The sequence below is a fragment of the Carassius auratus genome, chromosome 48 (assembly GCF_003368295.1).
Source record: "Carassius auratus strain Wakin chromosome 48, ASM336829v1, whole genome shotgun sequence".
NCBI lineage: Eukaryota > Metazoa > Chordata > Actinopteri > Cypriniformes > Cyprinidae > Carassius > Carassius auratus.
In genome coordinates this window covers 10,081,783-10,102,797 of record NC_039290.1, presented here as the reverse complement: position 1 = coordinate 10,102,797, position 21,015 = coordinate 10,081,783, and the positions used below count along the sequence as shown (strand labels likewise).

The window sequence follows — 21,015 nt, the reverse complement described above, 5'->3', positions numbered from 1 at the left end:
CGCGTCCCTTTAGCGTCACGCTCTCTGACGCCATCTTTGCTACCGGTGCGCGCCGGAGCTCCACGCGCTGTTCGTCGGTTCGCACGGAAAGAAGACTTTCTACGCTTATTAACACGTTATACCGCGCTGTTCGCATCAGCGGGAGGTGAGCAGTGTTCTATTGATATCTTATAGTAATTAAACAGGCGCCGATAGGTATTTTGACAGACGTGCGTCGCCCAACGTTTGAGGCCTTGTCTGTCCCCACAAACACAAAACACCGTCGTTTCCCGCTAATATCAAACGAACTTTATTCCAAACGAAGTGTGTTATACCCGAGAAGATGATTTAGAAATATCGAGTGTAATGACGTTTTGGTTTGGGGGTAAAATAAAGCGGGAAACTCTCTGAGGTAAACCCCTGCGTCGCGCGCACATGGCTCCACGTGTTCAACACGGTCCACTCTTTCAATTCAACATGATTTATAACTTTTTAACAGAGCCCTGGATGTCATTTTCGTCGAGAATTTAAAATCAAGCGCTATCTATTAAGGAGTGGTCTGATTCCATTGGTTTATTGGTTAGTGGCCTGGTCTGAAAGGTTGCAGGTTCGAGTCTTATTTAACGTTTATTGATCAAGATTGTAAGCCTCTTGTTACTCCAACAAGACTGCAATAGATCCACAGTGAGCCACGCTACGTGTAAGCATCTGCTAAATGACTAATTAGTAATTAAATGACTAATAAAGGGTTCAGTGGGATGACGGTGTGGTGTTTAAACAGCGGTCACGTGGTGCTCTGTCAGATATAGCGACTCAGCAACCTCATTCATCCAGATGGTGAGCTGTCTGACTGACTCTGACTTGGGGAAACATCTATCCAGACCTGGTTTTAAGCTGTTTTTGCTCTCTAGCTTGATCAGATTGGTTTCCATTATATGTGGTCGTTTGAATGAGACCGTGTCTGTTAACTAGGGCTGGGAATGATACGATACATGGCTTATGATGCTGATAATATCAACATACGGCAATTCTGTGACCAATCGATATATTGCAAGACAATCCTGTATTGATACGTCACGATATCTGACTGTCTAAATGCCTGTGAAATGGTTAAGTGCTGGTTATCTCAATTGTTATTATAAATAATAATAACAGAATTAAATTTTTGGGTGTACTGTACCTTGATTGTCAAGCGTCAGCATGTTTAGTGCTATTAGGCTGCTGTCACTTTAAGACCTGCATGCATCTGATATACAGCGCATCTGTTTAATTTTACTTTAACCAAGTGTTCATATGTAAACCTTGTGTGTCATTGAAAGTATTTGTGATATCAGACGTGATACATAAATATCGATATTTGGCACCAGTGCATTGAAGGACAGCAATTTATTGCCTTAAAGATAGATTGTTCACTAGAGATAAACCGATTTAATGCACAGTTTGGGTGGTTGCAAGGTTGCTCTGAGTGATTGCTAGGAGCTAATTATACTGAAGAAAAATGCTACATGTATCGACTTGTTAAATAATGCAAAATATAAAACCATAATGCTTTGTGTGTAAAATTATATTTAAAAAGCTGAAGATAAACTAGCATGTTCTCCTTTTTTCACTAAATCATAGCAATTTGTATGTCTGTTATATTTAGATTGTTTTATTTTATTATGCAAGCCTGATTATTAGCTTGTGGAAGTTTTATTTTGTCGTGAATATTTACTTCTCATTATTAATAGGGCTGCATGATATTGAAGAAATATGCAATAACTTGTTAATGCAGGTTAATGATGCTTTAAATTAGTTTAAATTCTATTTCTAATATAACCAACATCGATATTTCAAATTTTTTGGTACCCAATCATGGATGGCATGACCTAAAACTCTTTTCATAACAATTAAAATCAATTTTGTCTTTTACAACAATTACAAAACTAGTCAGCTATTGCAAGCATTTGTGATGTGCATATTGCGATTTGTACATCTGCAATATTTCAGTATATCATGCAACCTTAATTATCAGTTTGTGTTTTGTTGGCATTAATCTTTATCTCTCTCTTTTATTTCTCGTGAGGTCTAGACCTCCTCTGTTCCTTTAGATCAGCGTCGCCGGTGTGCGACATCAATCCAGAGAAATGGCGGACAGGAACACCAGAATCGCTATCGTGAACCATGACAAGTGTAAGCCAAAGAAATGCCGTCAAGAGTGCAAGAAGAGCTGTCCGGTAGTGCGCATGGGTAAGATTCGCACGCTGAAGACGCCAGATTTCGGCTTCGGCGCGTCACTCATGTGTGTTCACGTGTGTTCTCAGGAAAGCTGTGTATCGAGGTCACACCTCAGAGTAAAATCGTCTGGATCTCCGAGTCTCTCTGCATCGGATGTGGAATCTGTATCAAGGTAATTGAACGAGCCTCCGCTCCCTTTCGTGTTTATATGCGTTCATGTGTCCGTTCAAACGAAAGCTTTTGCACAAACTGAAGTACAACAGTAGTTTAATAAAGAATGCAATGATAAATATTGTATTTCTCTCTGTCTTCGATCAGTGGCACTTGAAAAGCCAGTGATTTTAACCCTATAAAGCCTACTGTTTTAGCATTCATTTTTAAGGCCTCTAAATGATCAACATTTCCACACCTTTGCACAATATCTACGCCATCCTTTATCATCTGTTTTCGTTATCAAGTCAGCTCTTTTAGTGTAAATATACAAACGTCTCCTTCAGCTAGAGCTTCTCGTGTCAGATCTTGACTGATTTTTGATCAAGTAAAGGTCAAGTCATATTTCCAGATGAACACTTACAGGACTGAAACAGCTTTACTTGATTCTCCATCAATCCCCTATTTATTTATTTTTTTATCTCGTAGAAATGTCCGTTTGGTGCTCTGTCGATCGTGAACCTGCCGAGCAATCTGGAGAAGGAAACCACACACCGATACTGTGCCAACTCCTTCAAGCTCCACAGGTGCAAACCGAGTCGTCAGCACATTAGTCATGCTTCAGTGTTTAGCGTGTTTTAATCCGAGTGTTCGTGTTGGTCAGGTTGCCCATCCCTCGTCCAGGTGAGGTGCTGGGGCTCGTGGGAACTAACGGTATCGGAAAATCCACCGCTCTGAAAATCCTGGCGGGAAAACAGAAGCCAAACCTGGGGAGATTCGATGTGAGTTTCTCTTATCCGCCACGCAAACACCCAATCCAGATCTTAACTTAACTCATGCATGGTTTTCCAGGCTCCTCCGGACTGGCAGGAGATCCTGGCATATTTCCGTGGCTCCGAGCTGCAGAACTACTTCACCAAGATCCTGGAAGACGATCTGAAGGCCATCGTAAAGCCGCAGTATGTCGATCAGATCCCTAAAACTGTTAAGGTTGGTATGAACGGCAGCTAAGGGAAATCGGGAGTCAAATCTGCTTGTGCTTGATCGTGTTGTAATTCTCCTTTTGTCCTGCAGGGGTCAGTAGGCTCCATCCTCAGCAGGAAGGACGACACCAAGACAGAAGAGCTGGTGTGTGGACAGCTGGGTACGAACACGGGCTTTTCTCTCCATGTAGGATCATGTGTATGTGTGTAGAAGTGTGGTTCTGACGGTTCTCTGCTCTGATTGGTCAGATCTGTTGCACTTGCGTGAGCGTAATGTTGAGGATCTGTCAGGAGGAGAGCTGCAGAGATTCGCCTGCGCGGTCGTCTGCATTCAGAGAGCTGATATGTGAGTACTTGTAGCATTTCAATTTTATTTAGATATTAGTATTTATTAATCTCAATTGTATATCTCAAACGTATATCTTAATTTTATTGTAATTATAGTTTGTGATGTCACTTATTTATCAGTTTCTATTTAGCTTTAACTTTGTCATTTCCGTGTTAGTACTTCAGCAACAACTTCATTAGATTTTTTTTTTTTAGTATTATTTATTTGTTGGGCTTATATCTTTATTTTTCAGTCATCAGCTTGGTGTTAGTAATTTTGTTGCGAGCTGTTATTAGATTCTTTTTTTTTTTTTAAAGGTCTAATTTATAATTCAGTTTGTCATTTTAATATTTAAACTTTATTTCATTGTAATGATGGTGTTGTATCATTAATTATTTTAATAATTACATTTACAATATTATTTTTTTAGGTTCTGTTTTCGTATTTTCTGATTTAATTTTAGTTTTAGTAATTTAATAATTTTTTGTGTGTATAGCTTTGTCAGCTTACATTTTTTTATTTATTTTATATATAATTTTTTTTTTTTTTTTTTTGCTAATTTTGTGCTTCTGTAATTTTTGTTAGTTTGTTTTTAATATTTATTTAGCTTTTAATATACATTTAATATATATTCAGTTTGCTGTAGTATTCAGCATTATTTTACTACTATGTACTATTATTATATGTAGATCTTTGATTTTTATTCTATTTTCTTCCGTTTTAAAATAATTTTATATGCTTTTATCGTTTTTGTTAGCGTTTGTATTTATATATATATATATTTAAATTTTAACATTTATTTAGCTTTACTTTTAAACTTATGTCAGGCTGCATTTTTAGTTTTCATAGTTGGTTTTAATCAAATATTTCTGCGCTTATTTAATCTTTAATTCAGTTAATGATGACTGTTTGTGAACCGCAGCGCTGATATCAGAGCCGTTTCTCTTTCTCTAGTTTCATGTTCGACGAGCCGTCCAGTTATCTCGATGTGAAACAGAGGCTGCGAGCTGCCATCACCATCCGCTCCCTCATCTCTCCAGACAGGTCTGAAGCTCTCCTGGTGTCTGTAGTTACTCCTCATCTCTGGTGCTCACAGCTCGTGTTCCTCTGTGCAGGTACATCATTGTGGTGGAGCACGACTTGAGTGTGTTGGATTACCTGTCGGACTTCATCTGCTGTCTGTACGGCGTTCCCAGCGCATACGGTGTGGTGACCATGCCCTTCAGCGTCCGGGAAGGTGCGACCCTCTCCAAAACCTGCGTGTGATGCTCAGAAACCTTTCGTTTTGACTATACCTTGTGCCTTTCTGTCTTCAGGAATCAATATCTTCTTGGATGGCTTCGTGCCGACAGAGAACCTGCGCTTCAGGGAGACGTCTCTGGTGTTTAAAGTGGCGGAGACGGCCACCGAGGAGGAAGTGAAGAAGATGTGCCGCTATCAGTACCCCAACATGAAGAAGTGCATGGGCGAGTTCTCTCTCGCCATCACAGAAGGAGAGTTCACCGACTCGGAGATCATGGTCATGCTGGGAGAGAACGGTGAGATCAGGGGGAAGGAAGCCTGATTGTGCTGTGAGTTATTGTTTATTAACCGGGTTTCCTCTTTCAGGAACTGGGAAAACCACTTTCATCAGGATGCTTGCAGGAGGCCTCAAACCAGACGAAGGAGGTGAAAATCAGCTCACATTTAACATTACAATTCAGGAAATCATCTAAATCTAATACAATTGTAATATTCTGTTCAAAGATAGAAAATATATTGTGTATGTACGCTTAAAGGTTTTTGACCAAGTTAATCCAAAGATAGCTGGAAAAATTATGTATATGTGTATGAAAAATAAAAACAAAATCAGCGAATGTTTTAGAATTTAAGAAAAATTTGTATTTAAAAAAAAAAAAGTTATTTTTTTTTAGGCTTCCATTTTTTTTCCCCCATTTATTTACATTACACAAAATAGCGTATATATTACATAAAAATTATTCTGTGACAAAAGCACACAATATTTTTTACGTTTTAGAAGTTAAGAAAAATGTTAAGAAAATTAAAGATGATGGAAGCAAATAACAAAAATAGTTTTAAAGAGTTTTAAAATAAAATATAAAATTCTACTGCATATTATATTTTAAATTCCTACTGCTAAGAGTAATTGCTACTAATAATAAATAAACATTTAGTTTATGAATAAATTTTCTTTTGGCAAGTAAAAAATATTTTTTTGGGACTTTTTATTTTTTTATTTCATCTCACAACGATATCAAATCTGCACACATCTGTGAATGAATATTCAAGCAAAGCAAACACATGCATTCATTTCATTTGTTTTTTTGTGCTAACTGAGTGTGTGTTGTGTTTCTCAGGTGAGGTGCCTATCCTGAACGTGAGCTACAAACCACAGAAGATCAGCCCCAAGTTTAAAGTGAGTTTGAGTTTGTTTTGTGTTGATGTGAAGGATGTACATCAGTGTGCAGGAGTCGTGACGTTCGGTGTGTTTTCAGGGCAGCGTTCGAGCCCTGCTGCACGATAAGATCAGAGACGCGTACACACACCCTCAGTTCGTCACTGACGTCATGAAGCCCATGCAGATCGAAAGCATCATCGACCAGGACGTGAGTACAGCAGAGTTATTCTAGTGTTGTTTAAGAGTGGAATGAGTCACTGGTTTTCTCCACATTGTGCTGTATGTAGGCAGTGTGTGCATGCAGTTAAAGTTTATGTTCTTGTTCCTTGCTGTGGTAAACCTCTTCAGGAGTTTGTCTTGGTCTTTACATTATAATAAGGAATTGAATCGAATCTCATGGATTGTAATTGTTCTGAAAATGTAGCTTTTTTTAAGGTTTTGTAATTGTATTATTCGAACTTAAACTTACAATTACTTAAAATTTTCCAATTTTACGTTTAATGTATATATAATTTTAAGAATTTCAACTTAAACTTTCAGTTAGTCAGTTGCCAAGGCAACATTTCTAAATAAATTAGTCTTAAATATTTTTTCCAGCTTTATTTGAAATGTATTTCTATTATTGGTTTATTATTTAATACAGTTTCACCTTTTAAACAATTGTAATTTTTGATTTAATGTGAAGTTTTAGTAATCTTTTTAATATTTCTGTTTAGTTTTATAATTTTTTTTTAGTTTTTCTAAGTTAAGAAGCTCAACAACCTTCATACTATTCTAGTTTATCAATATTTTAAATGAGCTATTCTTATATTTTCATTTTTTATTTGAATTAAAATTCTAATTTTGGTGTTTTTCTTTTTTTAAAATGTTAGATCTATTTTTTTTTGTAATTTTAAACCTTCAAAACCCTTATGTTATTATAGTGTACATCAATATTTTTGAATTGGCTTTTCTTATTATTTTCATTATTTTTATATTTTCAGTTTTTATTTTAATTTTAAAAATATATATATATTTTGTCATTAAAAAAAAATATTTTTAGCATTTAGATATATTTTTTTTTAGTAATTTTAAAACTTAAGAAACACTCAGTTATTATTATATTCATCAATATTTTGAATAAGCTTTTTATATTTTCTCATTTTTATTTATTTTTGTATTTTTATTTGATATTTAACTTTTTTTGATATTTAAAGTTTTAAAACCCTTAATGTTATTAAAGTGTTCATCAATATTTTGAACTAGTGTTTCTGTTTATATTTTCATTCTGATTTATATATTTATTTATTAAATAGAAGAATTACAATAAATATTGAACTTAGTTTTAAAACCCTTAATGTTATTATACTGTTCATCAATATTTTGAACTAGCTTTTCTTTTTATATTTTCATTCTGACTTATTGTCATTTTTCTATTTAATGTTTAACCTGATTTTTTTTTTTAAACCGTTTTTGTTAACAACAACAACACTTAAGTACACCCCACAGTTTAATAGGCCAGTGCCTGCTCTTCGTGTCTCTAGGTCCAGAATCTGTCTGGTGGTGAGCTGCAGCGTGTGGCTTTGGCTCTGTGTTTAGGGAAACCTGCGGATGTGTATCTGATCGACGAGCCGTCTGCGTATCTGGACTCTGAGCAGCGTCTGATGGCTGCCAGAGTCATCAAACGGTAACCTCTGCACCACTTTCATAGCAGTTCCTGTGTGTTTGAGTCACTATTTCACCGATTCTTTTCTTGAATTGCTGTGAAGATTCATCCTTCACGCGAAGAAGACCGCGTTTGTGGTGGAGCACGACTTCATCATGGCCACTTACCTGGCAGACCGAGTCATCGTCTTCGACGGAATCCCATCCAGAAGCACCACGGCCAATACGTACGTCCTTTATGTGCTCGCATAGCGTTTGTGTAATCAGTAGTTCTCTTACATGTTCAGAAAAGACATATTTACTGTATTATAAGTCCAAGAACATGCTGGTGATTTATGAAACTCATGTTAATGCTGAAATGTGTTTGTCATCAGTCCACAGACTCTGCTGGCTGGCATGAACAAGTTTTTATCGCAGCTGGAGATCACGTTCAGAAGAGACCCAAACAACTTCAGACCAAGAATTAACAAACTCCATTCCATTAAGGTAAACATGCACATGGAAACAACTCCGTACACATTAAATTCGAATTGGGATTTATTTTAATATTTTTTTTATTTTAGTCGAGTGGTTTTGTTTTGACATTTGTATGCATTTTTAGATATGTCAGAGTAGTTTATATATAAGGTTTTACTTATTTTAGTGTCAAAAATAAGTATTCAACTTAAAAAAAACTATCTGAAATAGTATTTTTAAATAGTAAATATTTTTTATGCTATAATAATCCTGCATTTAACCCAAAATTATTTAGGCTTAAGACTGAGTTGACATCAAATCTTGATAATGAAGTTAAAGTCAAGTTGTGTGTGTGTGTACACGCATGGATTTTTGTGCCTCCTAATAGGGGTTTCATACTTCTGATCCTCCATAAATTGTCTAAATAAATTAAAATTAATGCATTTAGCAGATGGTTTTATCCAAAGCGATTTAAAGTGCATTCAGGCAAAAAAAAAAAATCCTTGCTTGTGTACCCTGGGAATCGAACCCACAACATTGCGCTTGTTAATGCAATGCTCTACCACTTGAGCTTTGATGGTCTTGATATAGTGTCAGTAAGTGGCCATTAGCTTTGTTTCTGTTAATTAAACACCGTTTTCTGCTTCCGTCTTTAAGGATGTGGAACAAAAGAAGAGTGGAAACTACTTCTTCCTGGATGACTGAAGATCCCATTTCACAGAATTCCAGGAATGTATCCGCTCCATATGACATCAGACCAGCGAACGCTGGCACTGTGGACTTATATGTTTACTGAATTATCGCCACCATCACCACTTCAAACATACAGCTGCTCCTCTCCTCTTGGCCATTGGTGTGGTTTAACAAAAAAACAACAACATGGATCCTCTGAGATGAGGAGAGGACGTTATTTAAAAATAAAACCTTGAAAGATGTATGTTTTTGGGTGAATTATCGTAATTAACAATTTAAGTTCTTTCTGGTCAGAGTGGTGCGAAACGATTTACACACGCCAAACATGCAACTGTATATTTTGAATGAAATATTTTAATCATGTTGCATGATGTTACATATTAAATAACCGGATTTCTCAAGAGTAGGCATTTGCCTTTGGCAGTCTTGTAAGAATGCAACTGAAACTGATTTTAAACGCACTACTAGCTACTCAAACCCTGTTGCATCAATTATATCGGGTGACGCGTCGGTGTAGTGAGATCGTTTTGGAATAAACTGACTCTAAATGGAAAGACTGCAACTGAGGAAGATATTAATTGGCTTGTATTTGCTGTCAAAACTACATCTTTCTGTATGCATTTTATTTCCTCTGATAAGAGCGTGTATTTGAGATGAAAACAAGGCTCTGAGGAATATATATAGTCCAGTAATGCAGCATGTCTGTGTATTAATTAAAGGGAACTTCAACTGTAAAATGGAAAGACAATAGATTCTTAAGCTTTTTGTCGAAATAGAATAACAATAACTGAGAAAATATATTCTTAATCTTTAATTTGTTTGGTGTTAAAACCATATCTTCGGACCAGAAATTTCATTTATTACAGGGATTTGGCACCAACTTTCATTAAGTGGTTGATGAGCGCAATAAAGGTGCAGTGAGAAACTTGATCAAAACCAAATTTTCAAAAAATAGTAAAAGCTAAATTTGACACAAAGGCACTTTCCGGTGTCCGCTGAGATTAAAACATTAATTCATCTGAATTGTTTACAAGTTTTTCAGGAAAACAGTCCTCTGAGAACCAGTCTAAAAAAATAGCCAATTAAAGATTTGAAAGGATGCACACATTAAAATCAATATAAAACCAATATATTTTTTTTTAACTTTTGCTGTGCATGTAAGGGGAGTACAACAAAAACCAATTATTATGTTTTATTTCCTGTACAAACACAGTTACATTTGGGGTTTAGTGAAACATGAACAGGTGAAACGGTTACTTTAATTTTAATCAAGAATGTGGGGAGCAAAAATGGCAGAAAACTGTTAAAAGCATTGTATCGATTACCAATCGACATAATTTACCAGAAACTCAAAAAAAAAGTGTGTATCTGATATCGTAAACCAAAAAAAAAAAAAGGTGTATATCCAGCATTTCAGCATCATATATATGGCAACTGCGCATCTACTCTTGGTCCTGCACCTCGTCTCACATAATTTCTGTAGAAAGACTGTTCATCTGGTCTGCCTCGGCCAGAATAATCTTTCCAGCCACGATGGCTCCTGCCTCGATATCCTCCTCTATCATCTTGGCCACGTCTTCCTCCACCTCTGTAGGACTGGCTATAAAAGGAAGGAGTGTTGTGGAGATCCACATTGTGAAACTCCATCTCTTCCACCAACCACTTATCTTCAGAAGAATAAGGGTTAATGGAGCGAGAAGGGTCTTCAGGGATTTGACCAGCATGAAGGCTCTTTGGGAAGACTCCTCCTTGTTTTCCTAAGCTCCCATTGGTTAAAGGGTTAAATCCTGCCATGTCTCCTTGCAGTGGGCCAATCTGAAAAGGTTGCATGACAGGATAATGTCCACTGAAGGGTGGAGGTTCCCTCGTGGCTACTGAAACGGGGATGTCTAAAGGCTTGTAATCACCACCACTCAAATGAGGTTGGGCTCCTGGAAAGCCAGCGGTCTTCTGCAAGGTCCCAAACTGGGGGTTCACAGACCTCTGGCCATTCCCTTGACCTCTGTCCACTGATGGAGGAACGAATGGCAAGAAATCCATCCGACCATGAGGGCCATGGTTTAATGCTTCAAGATGCATTGGAAATGGCATATGGTGGTACCCAACAGATGATGGCGGATACATCGGATTCCCAGGGGGTGGATAGGATGATGCTGAAAACTGCACTGGAGGGTACGACCCCACATAGGAACTTGGACCAGAGGAAGCTGGCCAGGACATTGTTGGCCTTGGTGGCAGCGGCATTGGAATGGATACAGGATGATCACTGTACGCTCCCAAATCTATGGGTCCAACATGGCCGCCGCTACCAGATGCTACAGGTGCAACGGGAGCATGGCTGTCCAATGAGGTGTCAGGGATGGAGCTTAAATTCTGAGGAGAAGAAGGGTTTTCGTGTTGCCATGAATTCATGGTGGTGTTAGCAGGAGAGTCCGAGGAAGGAGGAGGCCCTCTAAGTTGCATCTTATAGGCTTGGTTTAGTGCACCAAGATAAACGATGGGAGGAAACATCGGCTGAGAGTATGCCTGAGGAAATTGGGAGTACATTACACCTACGTAATTCCATAAACTGTAATAGTCTTTAATAAAGCAACAAATGCAAAATAATATACCTTGACACCGAGGTTGAAGAAGAACCGGAGGATATTTATATCTGAAATAATACAGAAACCATTTCAAAGATTAAAATCATTATGTGGAAGACAGACTGAATAGACTTGAATAATGGCTTATGTTTGAGAGGATATCTAAAATGTCAACTCGTGCTGAAACTGACAGACTAGAAAGGGTGGCATTAGGGCTGCACGATAAATAGAAAATAAAACACACAATTTAGTGGTTGGCTATGATTTGTTATGCACCACTTTTCAGTGAAGTATGGTTGAATGCTGAAGTGCAGAAACTCCAAATATTCCCAGCAGAGGAATACCACTAGACAGGATAATTTACACAAGATTTAGGGTTAATCACGATTTTCCCAAAATTACAACCCTTGGGGTTACAAATCCAACTCTTAAAACCATTAGGACATGATTTCCCCCATTTGCCTGATTATCTTACATTTGGCTTCAAGAATCAATTGGTTGTACACAATTTATCACTAGGGTCTTTATTACCTTTAGGCAAGTCTTCTCCTTTTTGGGAGAAGGAATAGGGGGGCAGCGGTTCCACCTCTCCCTTCTCGTTTTTGGGGAATCCTGGATAAACTGGGTCCTGAAGGAGCTGAGACCATTGGACATGAGGATTGGGGAGTTGTTGGGGTTGAGATGGGAGCTCAGGAGCAGGTGCTACACCTGAAGGAAAAGAAATGTTCTGTGAGAACTCTACTAGAAAGTCAACATTTACAATGATTTGACAAGGCCACGTCCAATATGTAACAAAACTTACCAGAAGCTGGCATGGCTGTATCACAGGGTGGTGGATGTGAGGAGTTGAATGAGGACTGAGGCAAGTCTGGAGGTGGAGCAAGGGCAGGACCAGAAGAGGTAGAGATGGAGGTGGGAGGGTCATGGGAAAGAGGGATTTGTGGCACAGTAGTATGAGGGTCTACAGTTTTTTCATCAATTGGTGGACCACTGCTTCCATTAATGGGAAGGGTGGTAGAAGATGGATCCAAGGCGTCCAACATAGGGGCAGGAACCCGAGCTGGGGCAGAAACGGGTATTGCAGAGGCTGGGACACATGGTGGAATGGACGAGGTTGGTTCAACAGAGGCACGTGGGATTAAGCCAGAAGGCGCCAGAGTAGTTTGAGTTGGGATTGCAGCAGGTACTTGGACAGGAGTGATTTGAGATGGTGTTTGAGTGGTCTGGGAATTAAGATCAGGAATGGGCAGCACTACGGTATGCACTGGGACATTTTGTGATGAGGGTTTCAGTGCAGGCACAGATTGAATAGTTGCAGGAGTGGCCACAGAGATGGACTGTGATGGGTCCGAGGTGGACACCGGAGCAAACCGACTGCTGTCTGGGCTTCGAGCAGAGCCAGCCTTCGGTGGGATAGGGGTCTTTTTAATTGCCTCAGGAGCAGACTGATTAGAACAAACTTTAGCAGATTCAGACGGAGATGAAGATGGAGCTTTTTTGGGGTCAGACGAGACAATAACAACAGGAGGTGGAGAAGGAAAAGCAGGGATGGGTTTCTCTTGTACTTTCTCTTTAATTGTTGATGAAGCTTTCTGCTCTGGTTCCTCAGAAACCTTTATCTAGAATAGAGTATAAACCAGTGGCTGGTTAGTACAAAACAACTTCGATTAACATGGAAGGGTGCAAGACACATTGCAGTGGTTCTCAACTCCCACAAACTTTCCTGCAGAGTTTAGTTCCAACCTTAATCAAACTCATCTTCCGGTATTTTTTTTCTTGTAATCCTGAAGAACTTGATTAAGTTGGTTCAGGTGTGTTTGATTAGGGTTAGAGCTAAACTCTGCAGGGAAGTGGTTTTCGTTGGCCAGATTTGATGATTCCTGGTTTAAATTAAAGTCAAGTCTGAATCGGTTTAGTCAGCTGTTCTCCGTGTAAATGACTCCATGTAACTCACCCCTTGTTTTTCTTCAGTGGCGCTCTTCTGTCTCTGTACAAGCCTCTGGGGTGCTTCTGAAAGCCAAAAAAACCAAAACCTCAGGATAATGTTTAAATATCATTAGCTAAATTATCAATGTAAAGGCAGTGGATTACATTTTACAGAGATTTTTTCCTTTTAATCTTGGTTGAAAATGTCAATGCTACTGTAGATTTAAGTACATATTATAAAAACGCAAACAGATGTCAAGGTATTTGACGTCAGTCAGTTTTACTTGAAAGCCGAAAGCACGGTTAAGCTATACCCTGAATTTCAGGCGATTAACCCCAAAACATGTTTTCTCGAGGTATGTGGTTCCAAAAATCTGTCCTAAAGTAAGTTAATTTAACTCCGTGTATGTCTGGTTAAGACTCGAGACATTCTCAATGAACACAGATGCAATAAAATAACGCCACCTAATTGATTGTGAAATCATTTCATTTTTTTCTTCCATTTAATCTTTGGTCCTTGAGAATTTGAATAATATTGTTAGTTTTATGCCAGTTATATATTAAGTCATATCAGACGCGTATTTTGATTTAGAATTGGGGTTAACTAGCTAACTAACCCTGGAACATAACCAGTCACTATAATTGCTTACACACCCTGAAAGTAACCAAAAAGCTGAGGTTATCCGCTCGTGTATCCTCAAACATATGTCACATATCCTGCTTTTTGGAATACCTCCCAGAGCTTTGGTCTATCGTGTTGGTGCATCTGGAAATTAAAGGGGCAGAAATTCACAACTCACCCGTCTCTGAGATATGCTCTTTTTGGTCCTTCTTCCGGGAGCCTCTCTTGTCCCCTCCTTTCTTTATGACTTCACTAGCAGTGGCCTGAATTCAAAAGTGAAAATGCATTTGTATGTTTGTAACCAAAAGTGAAGTACTTGTGCACTTCCAAATATAAACGCGTTTTGCATTGGCTTCACCGTTTGAGGGCTTGTTCCCAGTGAGGGGAAGTTGTGCTCGTCTTTATGCAGAAGCTCCAAAATGGCGCTATCCTCTTCTGGAAGCGCACACACAGGACTGCTGCGCTGATCGGACCGTCTGAATTTGGTTTTTGTGTCATCTGAGGTGGCCTGCGGAGGCCAGGAGTGTTGCTTATGCACACGACCGCTGGGAGCCGACTGAGATTGCATTTTGTTTGATCTCCGACTTCCTCTGCTCTCCCAATCTGCATAAAGAGCCCGATGCGAACACTGATGGCATGCGATTTGATGTTATTCAAGTGCGTATTTAATTTGGCAAGAACGTACCGGACGATGCCTGTGTGCTGTTGTTTGGTGCACCATGTCTTTTGCCCTTTTCTGCCGTCTCCCATAACTGAGTCTCTTCAGAGGGAAGACGCAAACTCAACAATGGCACAGTTTCTCTAAACACACAAGCAAGAGAGAATGAATTAAGTCATACTATCATTCTTTGCATACAGAAAATACACATACTATGCTTAGTATATATACTATTTTTTCAGAAAAAATAGTTGGAGTCTATGAAAACACATACATGTATGTACAAACATAAAAACACATACTGTTTGTTGAGTTCCCCAATAAACACAGTGACTGGGCCATTGTCAGGACTGACTTCCTGTACGTAAGCATTATAGAAGCGATTATTCAGCTGCACCTGAGAAAGAAAGAAAAGAGAACAAAATCAAGACACTTCCTTTTTAGATAATAATACATTTAATTTGGATAGCACTTTTCAGTAGCTCAAAGTGAACAAAAAAAGTGGAAAATTAATGACAAGATTAAATGGAAAGTGGCAGTATATAATGAATAATATACAACATACACTACAATTTAAAAGTTTGTGGTTGAAAAAGATAAAGTTTTTGAATGTAGTGTACCTGTATTAAACAAATGCAACTAAAAAAAAAAAAAAAAATTATTTGAATGCTTATTAAAAATATCTAACCTTGCACTTATCTCCGACAGAGTACTGCATCCCTGCGGCCATGCAGAAATCCCGCTGCTGCTGAACTAAACACACACAGTTATATTTATTTCAAAGAAAATACGAACTAGATTTCAAAACAGTTGCAACAAAGTAGATGAAGTACTTCGTTTAGAACGGAGCCACACGTCATACTCCACGTTCCTGTAGAGGGCGGGGTTTAGGGACTTTTGAGCCTTTGTGGAGAGAAGGTCACGCCCCCTTCCTCGAGTGTGGCCCCTCCCACGACCCTAAAGCGCAGATATAGAGGACCATCAAAAATATTGAAATATAGGGATTTCAGTCTTTAGGAGAAATGTAAAGATGGAAAAAGAGATGGAAAACCACCCTCTGCGGCGGTCTGGGGTTCATCCCATTGGCTGGCTTTTCTCTGGGTTCACTGGACCTAGTAAGACCAAATACACCAACATATTACATTGTGGTGCACATTTCTGATTGAACGAAAAATTTAACATTTGCTGAAAATGTACTGCCCCGAGGTGTAGATGAGTTTGTTTGTTCAACAGATTTGGAGAAATGTAGCATTGCATCAGTGTCTCATCAATGGATGCTCTGCAGTGAATGGGTGCCGTCAGAATAATCCACAGCACTCCAGTCCATCAGTTAACATCTTTGTATCTTGTGAAGCCAAAAGCTGCATGTTTGTTAGAAACAAATCCATCAAGATGATTTTTAAATGTTGCTTTTTGCAAAAATATCCATTATATTACAATTTCCAGTGAAATCGTCCGAATCAGGAGAGAATTCAAAACAGTCCATAACAGCACAAGACAAATATGTGGGTGGATTTTGATGTGAGAGGACAAAAGTAGATGGACTTTTTCGCTGGAGGAAACATTATTATGGATAGAGGCCTCGTATTTTGGCCAAAAAGTAACAGTTTTATGTTTAAAAAGTCTTAATTATGGACTTTTTTCTTACAAAAATGCAGCTTTCGCTTCACAAGATGTTAACTGGTGGACTGGAGAGGTGTGGATTATTCTGATGCTTTTTAATCAGCTCTCATTCTGACGGCACCCATTCACATCCATTGCTGAGCAAGTGATGCAATGCTACATTTCTCCAAATCTGACGAAGAAACAAACTCCTCTACATCTGGGGTGACCTGAGGGTGAGGACATTTTCACCAAATTCTTTATACTTGGGTAAACTATTCCTTTTTTTCCCTATTTTTATCCATTGGTTTGACTGGATCATAAAACATTATATAACATTGCAATAATTAATAAGCAAGCATGCGAACCCGTACCAGAATTCATCTTCCTCCAGGTCAGACTCCTCACTGCTCTTGCATTCCTCTGAATCCTTCTCTCGTCCTTTCCCTCCTCTCATACACGGACCTAAAGCACTGCGTTCGACGCCACACACTCGATCATACAGCAGCTCATACAGGATCGCTAGAGATGGAGACACAGTTTAATGTAATGCTGAAATCATAAAGCAGCTTTATATGGTTAAATAATGATTCAGCACTCACATTGACACACAGCAGCACTTTTCTCAAAAGTTTGTGGGTAAACGCTGTCATAATGGTTTCCGTTGAGGAAGCACAATCGCACCTGACAGAGAAACAGTGTTACGGAAATTAACCGATTTGCATTTTCTTAAACATAAAGACTAATAATCTTGCATGAAAGCATGTCTGCACCTTTTTAGTGAAGCCATTCTCGGTGATGTTAACTGGGGGTTGACCAGGCTCCTGGAAAATAACAAAATCATGCCTGGGGAAAATAATAAAACATTATTATTATACCATCAGACATAACAAACATCAGATCTGTCAATAATAAAAACAATACACTCTTACAATGTGAAGCCAAAAGGAATTTTAATGAAACTTGTAGACAAAACATTTTTTTGTTGAGTGTCATATTTGATCCATCAGGCGTTTATGGCTCATATATTCTGATATAATGAGAATATGGAGGAAAAACTTTAATAAAATGAGATTAAAATGATCCAAACATATAATGCAATGCAATCCAGAATCAGAAGACAGAACGCATGTAGTAGACTGTGTCCAATGTGTTTTTCACCAAAGTTTTGATGGCTTTATAGGATTATTGTTTTTTTTATTATTATTAAAACTAATGCATGTCATGCTATTATCATGACACTTTGCAGAAAACACTTGCATTCTAAATAACTCATGATTTGATAATCTTGTTGATGATATGATGTATTTTGCAATTTGCACTGTAATCTCTTTCCCCTCAAGATCCTCATTTATAGGAGCAAGAAAAAACTAACTAACATCCCATTTGTGATCTAATTAACTCAAGTGAGAATAATGCACAACTGGTCACAGCTTTTCAAATATAAATAACATTTAGCAGAGGTCCGACAATAAAGCTACTTCATGAATGCCAGCCATAAAAATCACTGTCCGGGAGATTGAAATATAATGGTAGACAAGACAGCAAACGTCATCACAGTTCCTGCCTCAAAATACGCAATTAAAATATGTAAATAAAGGTAATATTCTTACTTGTAGAGCTCAGCCAAAGCTGTGATCTCCACCTGTCCAACCCAGCTCTAAACGGACAGAGGAAAGTGTTAAGAAAATGTTCACATCTTAATACTAATAGTCCGTGCAATCAGCAAAGTCAAAACTGAAAATGCCGTTTTTATGAAAAACTGAAGTTCATCCGTGGATGACCGCGTCTGTATGAATGTACAATGTTTTGTTTATTTCATTTGTTACCTGAGGGTCCTGTAAGTTCTCCAGGTATTTCTCAAAATTGCCTTCAATGAACTACCAGAAACAGAGAAACATTCTTTAACATATGCAAACAACATAACTGTATAAATATGAAAACATGAATGCAAAATGCATTTCTATGATGTCTCACCAGCTCGTAGGTCGATCGGTTCTGTCTGAGATAATTCACACAGGCCGCTCGCACTTGTGTGTGTGAACCCTGACAGTGCAACACCTGTCAATCAATCACACACCTGTCAATCTGTGCACTTGATATGTTATGAAACGATTTATAAACATAAAACATGAGACGTCGGCCTGAGTCTGGGAAAACAGGTTTATCAAAACATAAACAACTCAAGTCATTTACGGTTTAAATGCAGACTTTTGCAGACGTTTTAAATGCAGACGTAACTCAATATATTAATGAATATATGATGAATGTTTATTACATTCATCTCACATATTATATGAACGACAAAAAAAGATTAAAAATAAATAAATAATAATTATTGTTGAAAATAATAATAATAATAATAATTATTGGGAGGCATCATATTAACGATCATTAAATAATTTACGAACCTGCATAATAACTTCATAAAAATTAAAACTTTAATTATAAGGCGTTATATGAAATAAGTAAAATCCAAGAGGACAATAGATCAGGAAACTTAATTATAATGGTTAGATTAATTAATTAATAGAGATAAATACAGATTAGTGTTTTCTATCTAGAGAAATAAAGCGAGAACTGTTGATTAGTGCATGTTAGCATTAGCTGCTAATTTGCTAAAGCTAACGTAATCAGCCTCAGAGAAACTAAAAAGTGATTTTAATCAACGTATAATGTTACAAACGTTAACATTTAGATCACAAGGGGTAAAAAAAAGGGGTAATTTTAGTGTTGTGTGAAATTTTAGATAATTGAGTTAATCTCACGATGTGAAGCGGAAAGCGGTTAAGGAAGTTTTAGATTAATTAAAATATTCATGGTTTGTCGCCGGTGTTTGTGTTTTTAAAAACATTACAATCACGACATTTGTTTGTGATTATGTAGGATCAGTCTGACCTGTTCTGCCACGGCCCTGAACAGACATGACCCATCCTTGGCGATCTTTTTGCGGTAGAAGCCCTGCGAGCGCAGGTACTCGTCCATGCGGCTCTCATGCGTCCCGTCAGCGGTCAGCTGCTGCTGCGCGTCCGCCGGTGACTCCCGGAGCTCCATGATCCGCTCCCAACGACACAAGCCCCACACAAATCCACACTATATCTGAAGACAGGGTTTGCTTACCATCCCTGCAATCCGGTCTCTCATAAAGGATCCTGGGGGACTGGATTTACTCGCTTTTTATTTAGTACAAAGGAAAGTTGCACAGTCAGGCGCTTCACATGCGCATCCAATGCTGCAATACTTTCTTCCAAGAGATCACCGGAGAGCGAAGCAGGTAAATGTGTAGATTTAGGAAGGCATTAGGATGCAATTTATAAAATAAAGGAGCTGGGTGAAAGCTGGAAGTCGCTGGGAGATGTAGGCGAGAAGGAAAGTGAAACTACACACCCCATGCTGCATCTATAAGTACTGGAGCAGAACCGAAAGAGAAAGTGGTATGTATGCAAGGAAACAAATCAATAAATACTTGCATTTATTTAATTATTTATGTATGTTTTTGTGTATACGTACAGGAGTAGAACTTAAAGAGAAAGTGATATACAAGCAAGGAAACAAGTCAATAAATACTTGCATTTATTTATCTTGACACTGTAATGCTGCTTTGACTGTATCAAGGTGACTTGACTTGATTAACACACAATAACATAAAAGATGAGGAACAATAAAGAAGGTCCTTTTGAGAATATATCTTGCCTTCCATTTTATAGTTTATTATCTTCATTATCACACTGACAAAAATAGATAATCTTAACCTACATCATATATTTCATTGTATATATATCATAAAATGTATTTTATAGAGATAGATAGATAGATAGATAGATATAAAATATGATTATATATATTCCATAAAATACTTTTTAATTTACAATTTTAATAATTATTGTATTTTTTTTATATAACTTTATATTTTTTGTATTAACTACTAAATTAAATTTAATTAATTATTGATTATTATTATTATTATTATTATTATTGGCTTTGTGTGTGTGTGTGAGTGTGTGTCTGTGTCTGTGTGTGTGTGTGTGTGTGTGCTTGTATTGATGTTATACTGTCACTAGGTGGTGAGACTGAATAAGATTTGATCCATAGCGGCTTTGAAAGCTCATGGAAAACCTGAATTAAACGGCAATTTTAAAAAAATGCAGAAATTATTTATATATAATATATATCAAATATTTACTTTGCCAACACCATATACCTTAATAAGTGTTTTGTAGCACAAACATGCACCTTGGTTAGTGTATTTATGATCATCTATAAGCCATAATAATAATTTTAAGGGTCATATGAAAAAATATATGTATAGTGTGTATGTGTTTAGTAATATTTTAAATTAGTTTTATTTGTATATTTTATGTTTTCACTTTAATATATTAATTTCAATTCATTTAGTTGTTTTTATTCATTTTAGTTTTTTAATGTCTATATTATATTTTATATTTAGTTATTTTAGTACTTCAAATTAAACTAAACTAAATAGAGAAATGAAAAGATTACATAATCTTATTATGTAATAAGGTGAGCCAGTGGTTGTGCCGAGAGTGTCGTGTAAACATGACTGAAGACAAGAACGAACAGTGAGTCATTTACCCTGGAACCGATTGATTCAAACTCAAACTCGAAAACCAGATCAAAAGAGCCATTCGTTTTCAAATTTCATTTGTAATGAATGAAAAAAACCCCCACAAAACTCAGATTCATTTAAACTATTGCATCGCAAAATGATTCACTAGTTTGAAGCGCTCCGATCGGATCCGCGACTCATTTGATT

At 37.5% G+C, this 21,015-nt stretch overlaps 2 protein-coding genes across 3 annotated transcripts; one reads left to right on the top strand and one right to left on the bottom strand.

The window, feature by feature from the left end:
• The first annotated feature begins 11 nt into the window (after window positions 1-11).
• LOC113065823 (ATP-binding cassette sub-family E member 1-like) lies at window positions 12-9,092 on the top strand. 2 transcript variants are annotated; one of them, XM_026237352.1, is made up of 18 exons: window positions 12-145; window positions 2,045-2,208; window positions 2,283-2,368; window positions 2,836-2,933; window positions 3,011-3,128; window positions 3,199-3,336; window positions 3,421-3,490; window positions 3,579-3,675; window positions 4,612-4,701; window positions 4,773-4,894; window positions 4,974-5,195; window positions 5,266-5,325; window positions 6,015-6,073; window positions 6,153-6,263; window positions 7,579-7,721; window positions 7,804-7,926; window positions 8,074-8,185; window positions 8,813-9,092. In XM_026237352.1, the coding sequence occupies exons 2-18, from the start codon at window positions 2,106-2,108 to the stop codon at window positions 8,858-8,860; spliced, it is 1,800 nt and encodes a 599-aa protein (XP_026093137.1). In that variant the 5' UTR covers window positions 12-145; window positions 2,045-2,105; the 3' UTR covers window positions 8,861-9,092. The 2 variants fall into 2 exon arrangements, with proteins under 2 accessions (XP_026093137.1, XP_026093138.1); XM_026237353.1 differs by having other exon boundaries at window positions 15-145; window positions 2,051-2,208.
• On the bottom strand, window positions 9,027-19,637 carry LOC113065822 (OTU domain-containing protein 4-like). The gene is made up of 19 exons (XM_026237351.1): window positions 19,140-19,637; window positions 18,219-18,302; window positions 18,071-18,121; window positions 17,855-17,901; window positions 17,015-17,087; window positions 16,844-16,925; window positions 16,616-16,763; window positions 15,694-15,751; window positions 15,473-15,596; window positions 15,328-15,392; window positions 14,942-15,036; window positions 14,667-14,782; window positions 14,340-14,584; window positions 14,160-14,244; window positions 13,388-13,443; window positions 12,236-13,052; window positions 11,965-12,141; window positions 11,461-11,501; window positions 9,027-11,374 (listed from the first exon to the last, which is right to left on the bottom strand). Exons 1-19 carry the CDS (start codon window positions 19,293-19,295, stop codon window positions 10,268-10,270), a joined length of 3,627 nt encoding a protein of 1,208 aa, XP_026093136.1. The 5' UTR covers window positions 19,296-19,637; the 3' UTR covers window positions 9,027-10,267.
• Between the last annotated feature and the right edge of the window lie 1,378 nt (window positions 19,638-21,015).

Bases quoted from the DNA above. Each gene is read 5' to 3' on its own strand.
- LOC113065823 (XM_026237352.1), top strand. From the start codon at position 2,106: ATGGCGGACAGGAACACCAGAATCGCTATCGTGAACCATGACAAGTGT. The intron at 3,337-3,420 runs GTTGGTATGAAC...TTTGTCCTGCAG, and splicing joins AGATCCCTAAAACTGTTAAG to GGGTCAGTAGGCTCCATCCT. The intron at 7,927-8,073 runs GTACGTCCTTTA...GTTTGTCATCAG, and splicing joins AGAAGCACCACGGCCAATAC to TCCACAGACTCTGCTGGCTG.
- LOC113065822 (XM_026237351.1), bottom strand. From the start codon at position 19,295: ATGGAGCTCCGGGAGTCACCGGCGGACGCGCAGCAGCAGCTGACCGCT. The intron at 17,902-18,070 runs GTAACAAATGAA...CTGTCCGTTTAG, and splicing joins AGAACTTACAGGACCCTCAG to AGCTGGGTTGGACAGGTGGA. The intron at 14,585-14,666 runs GTACGTTCTTGC...CTCTTTATGCAG, and splicing joins CAGCACACAGGCATCGTCCG to ATTGGGAGAGCAGAGGAAGT.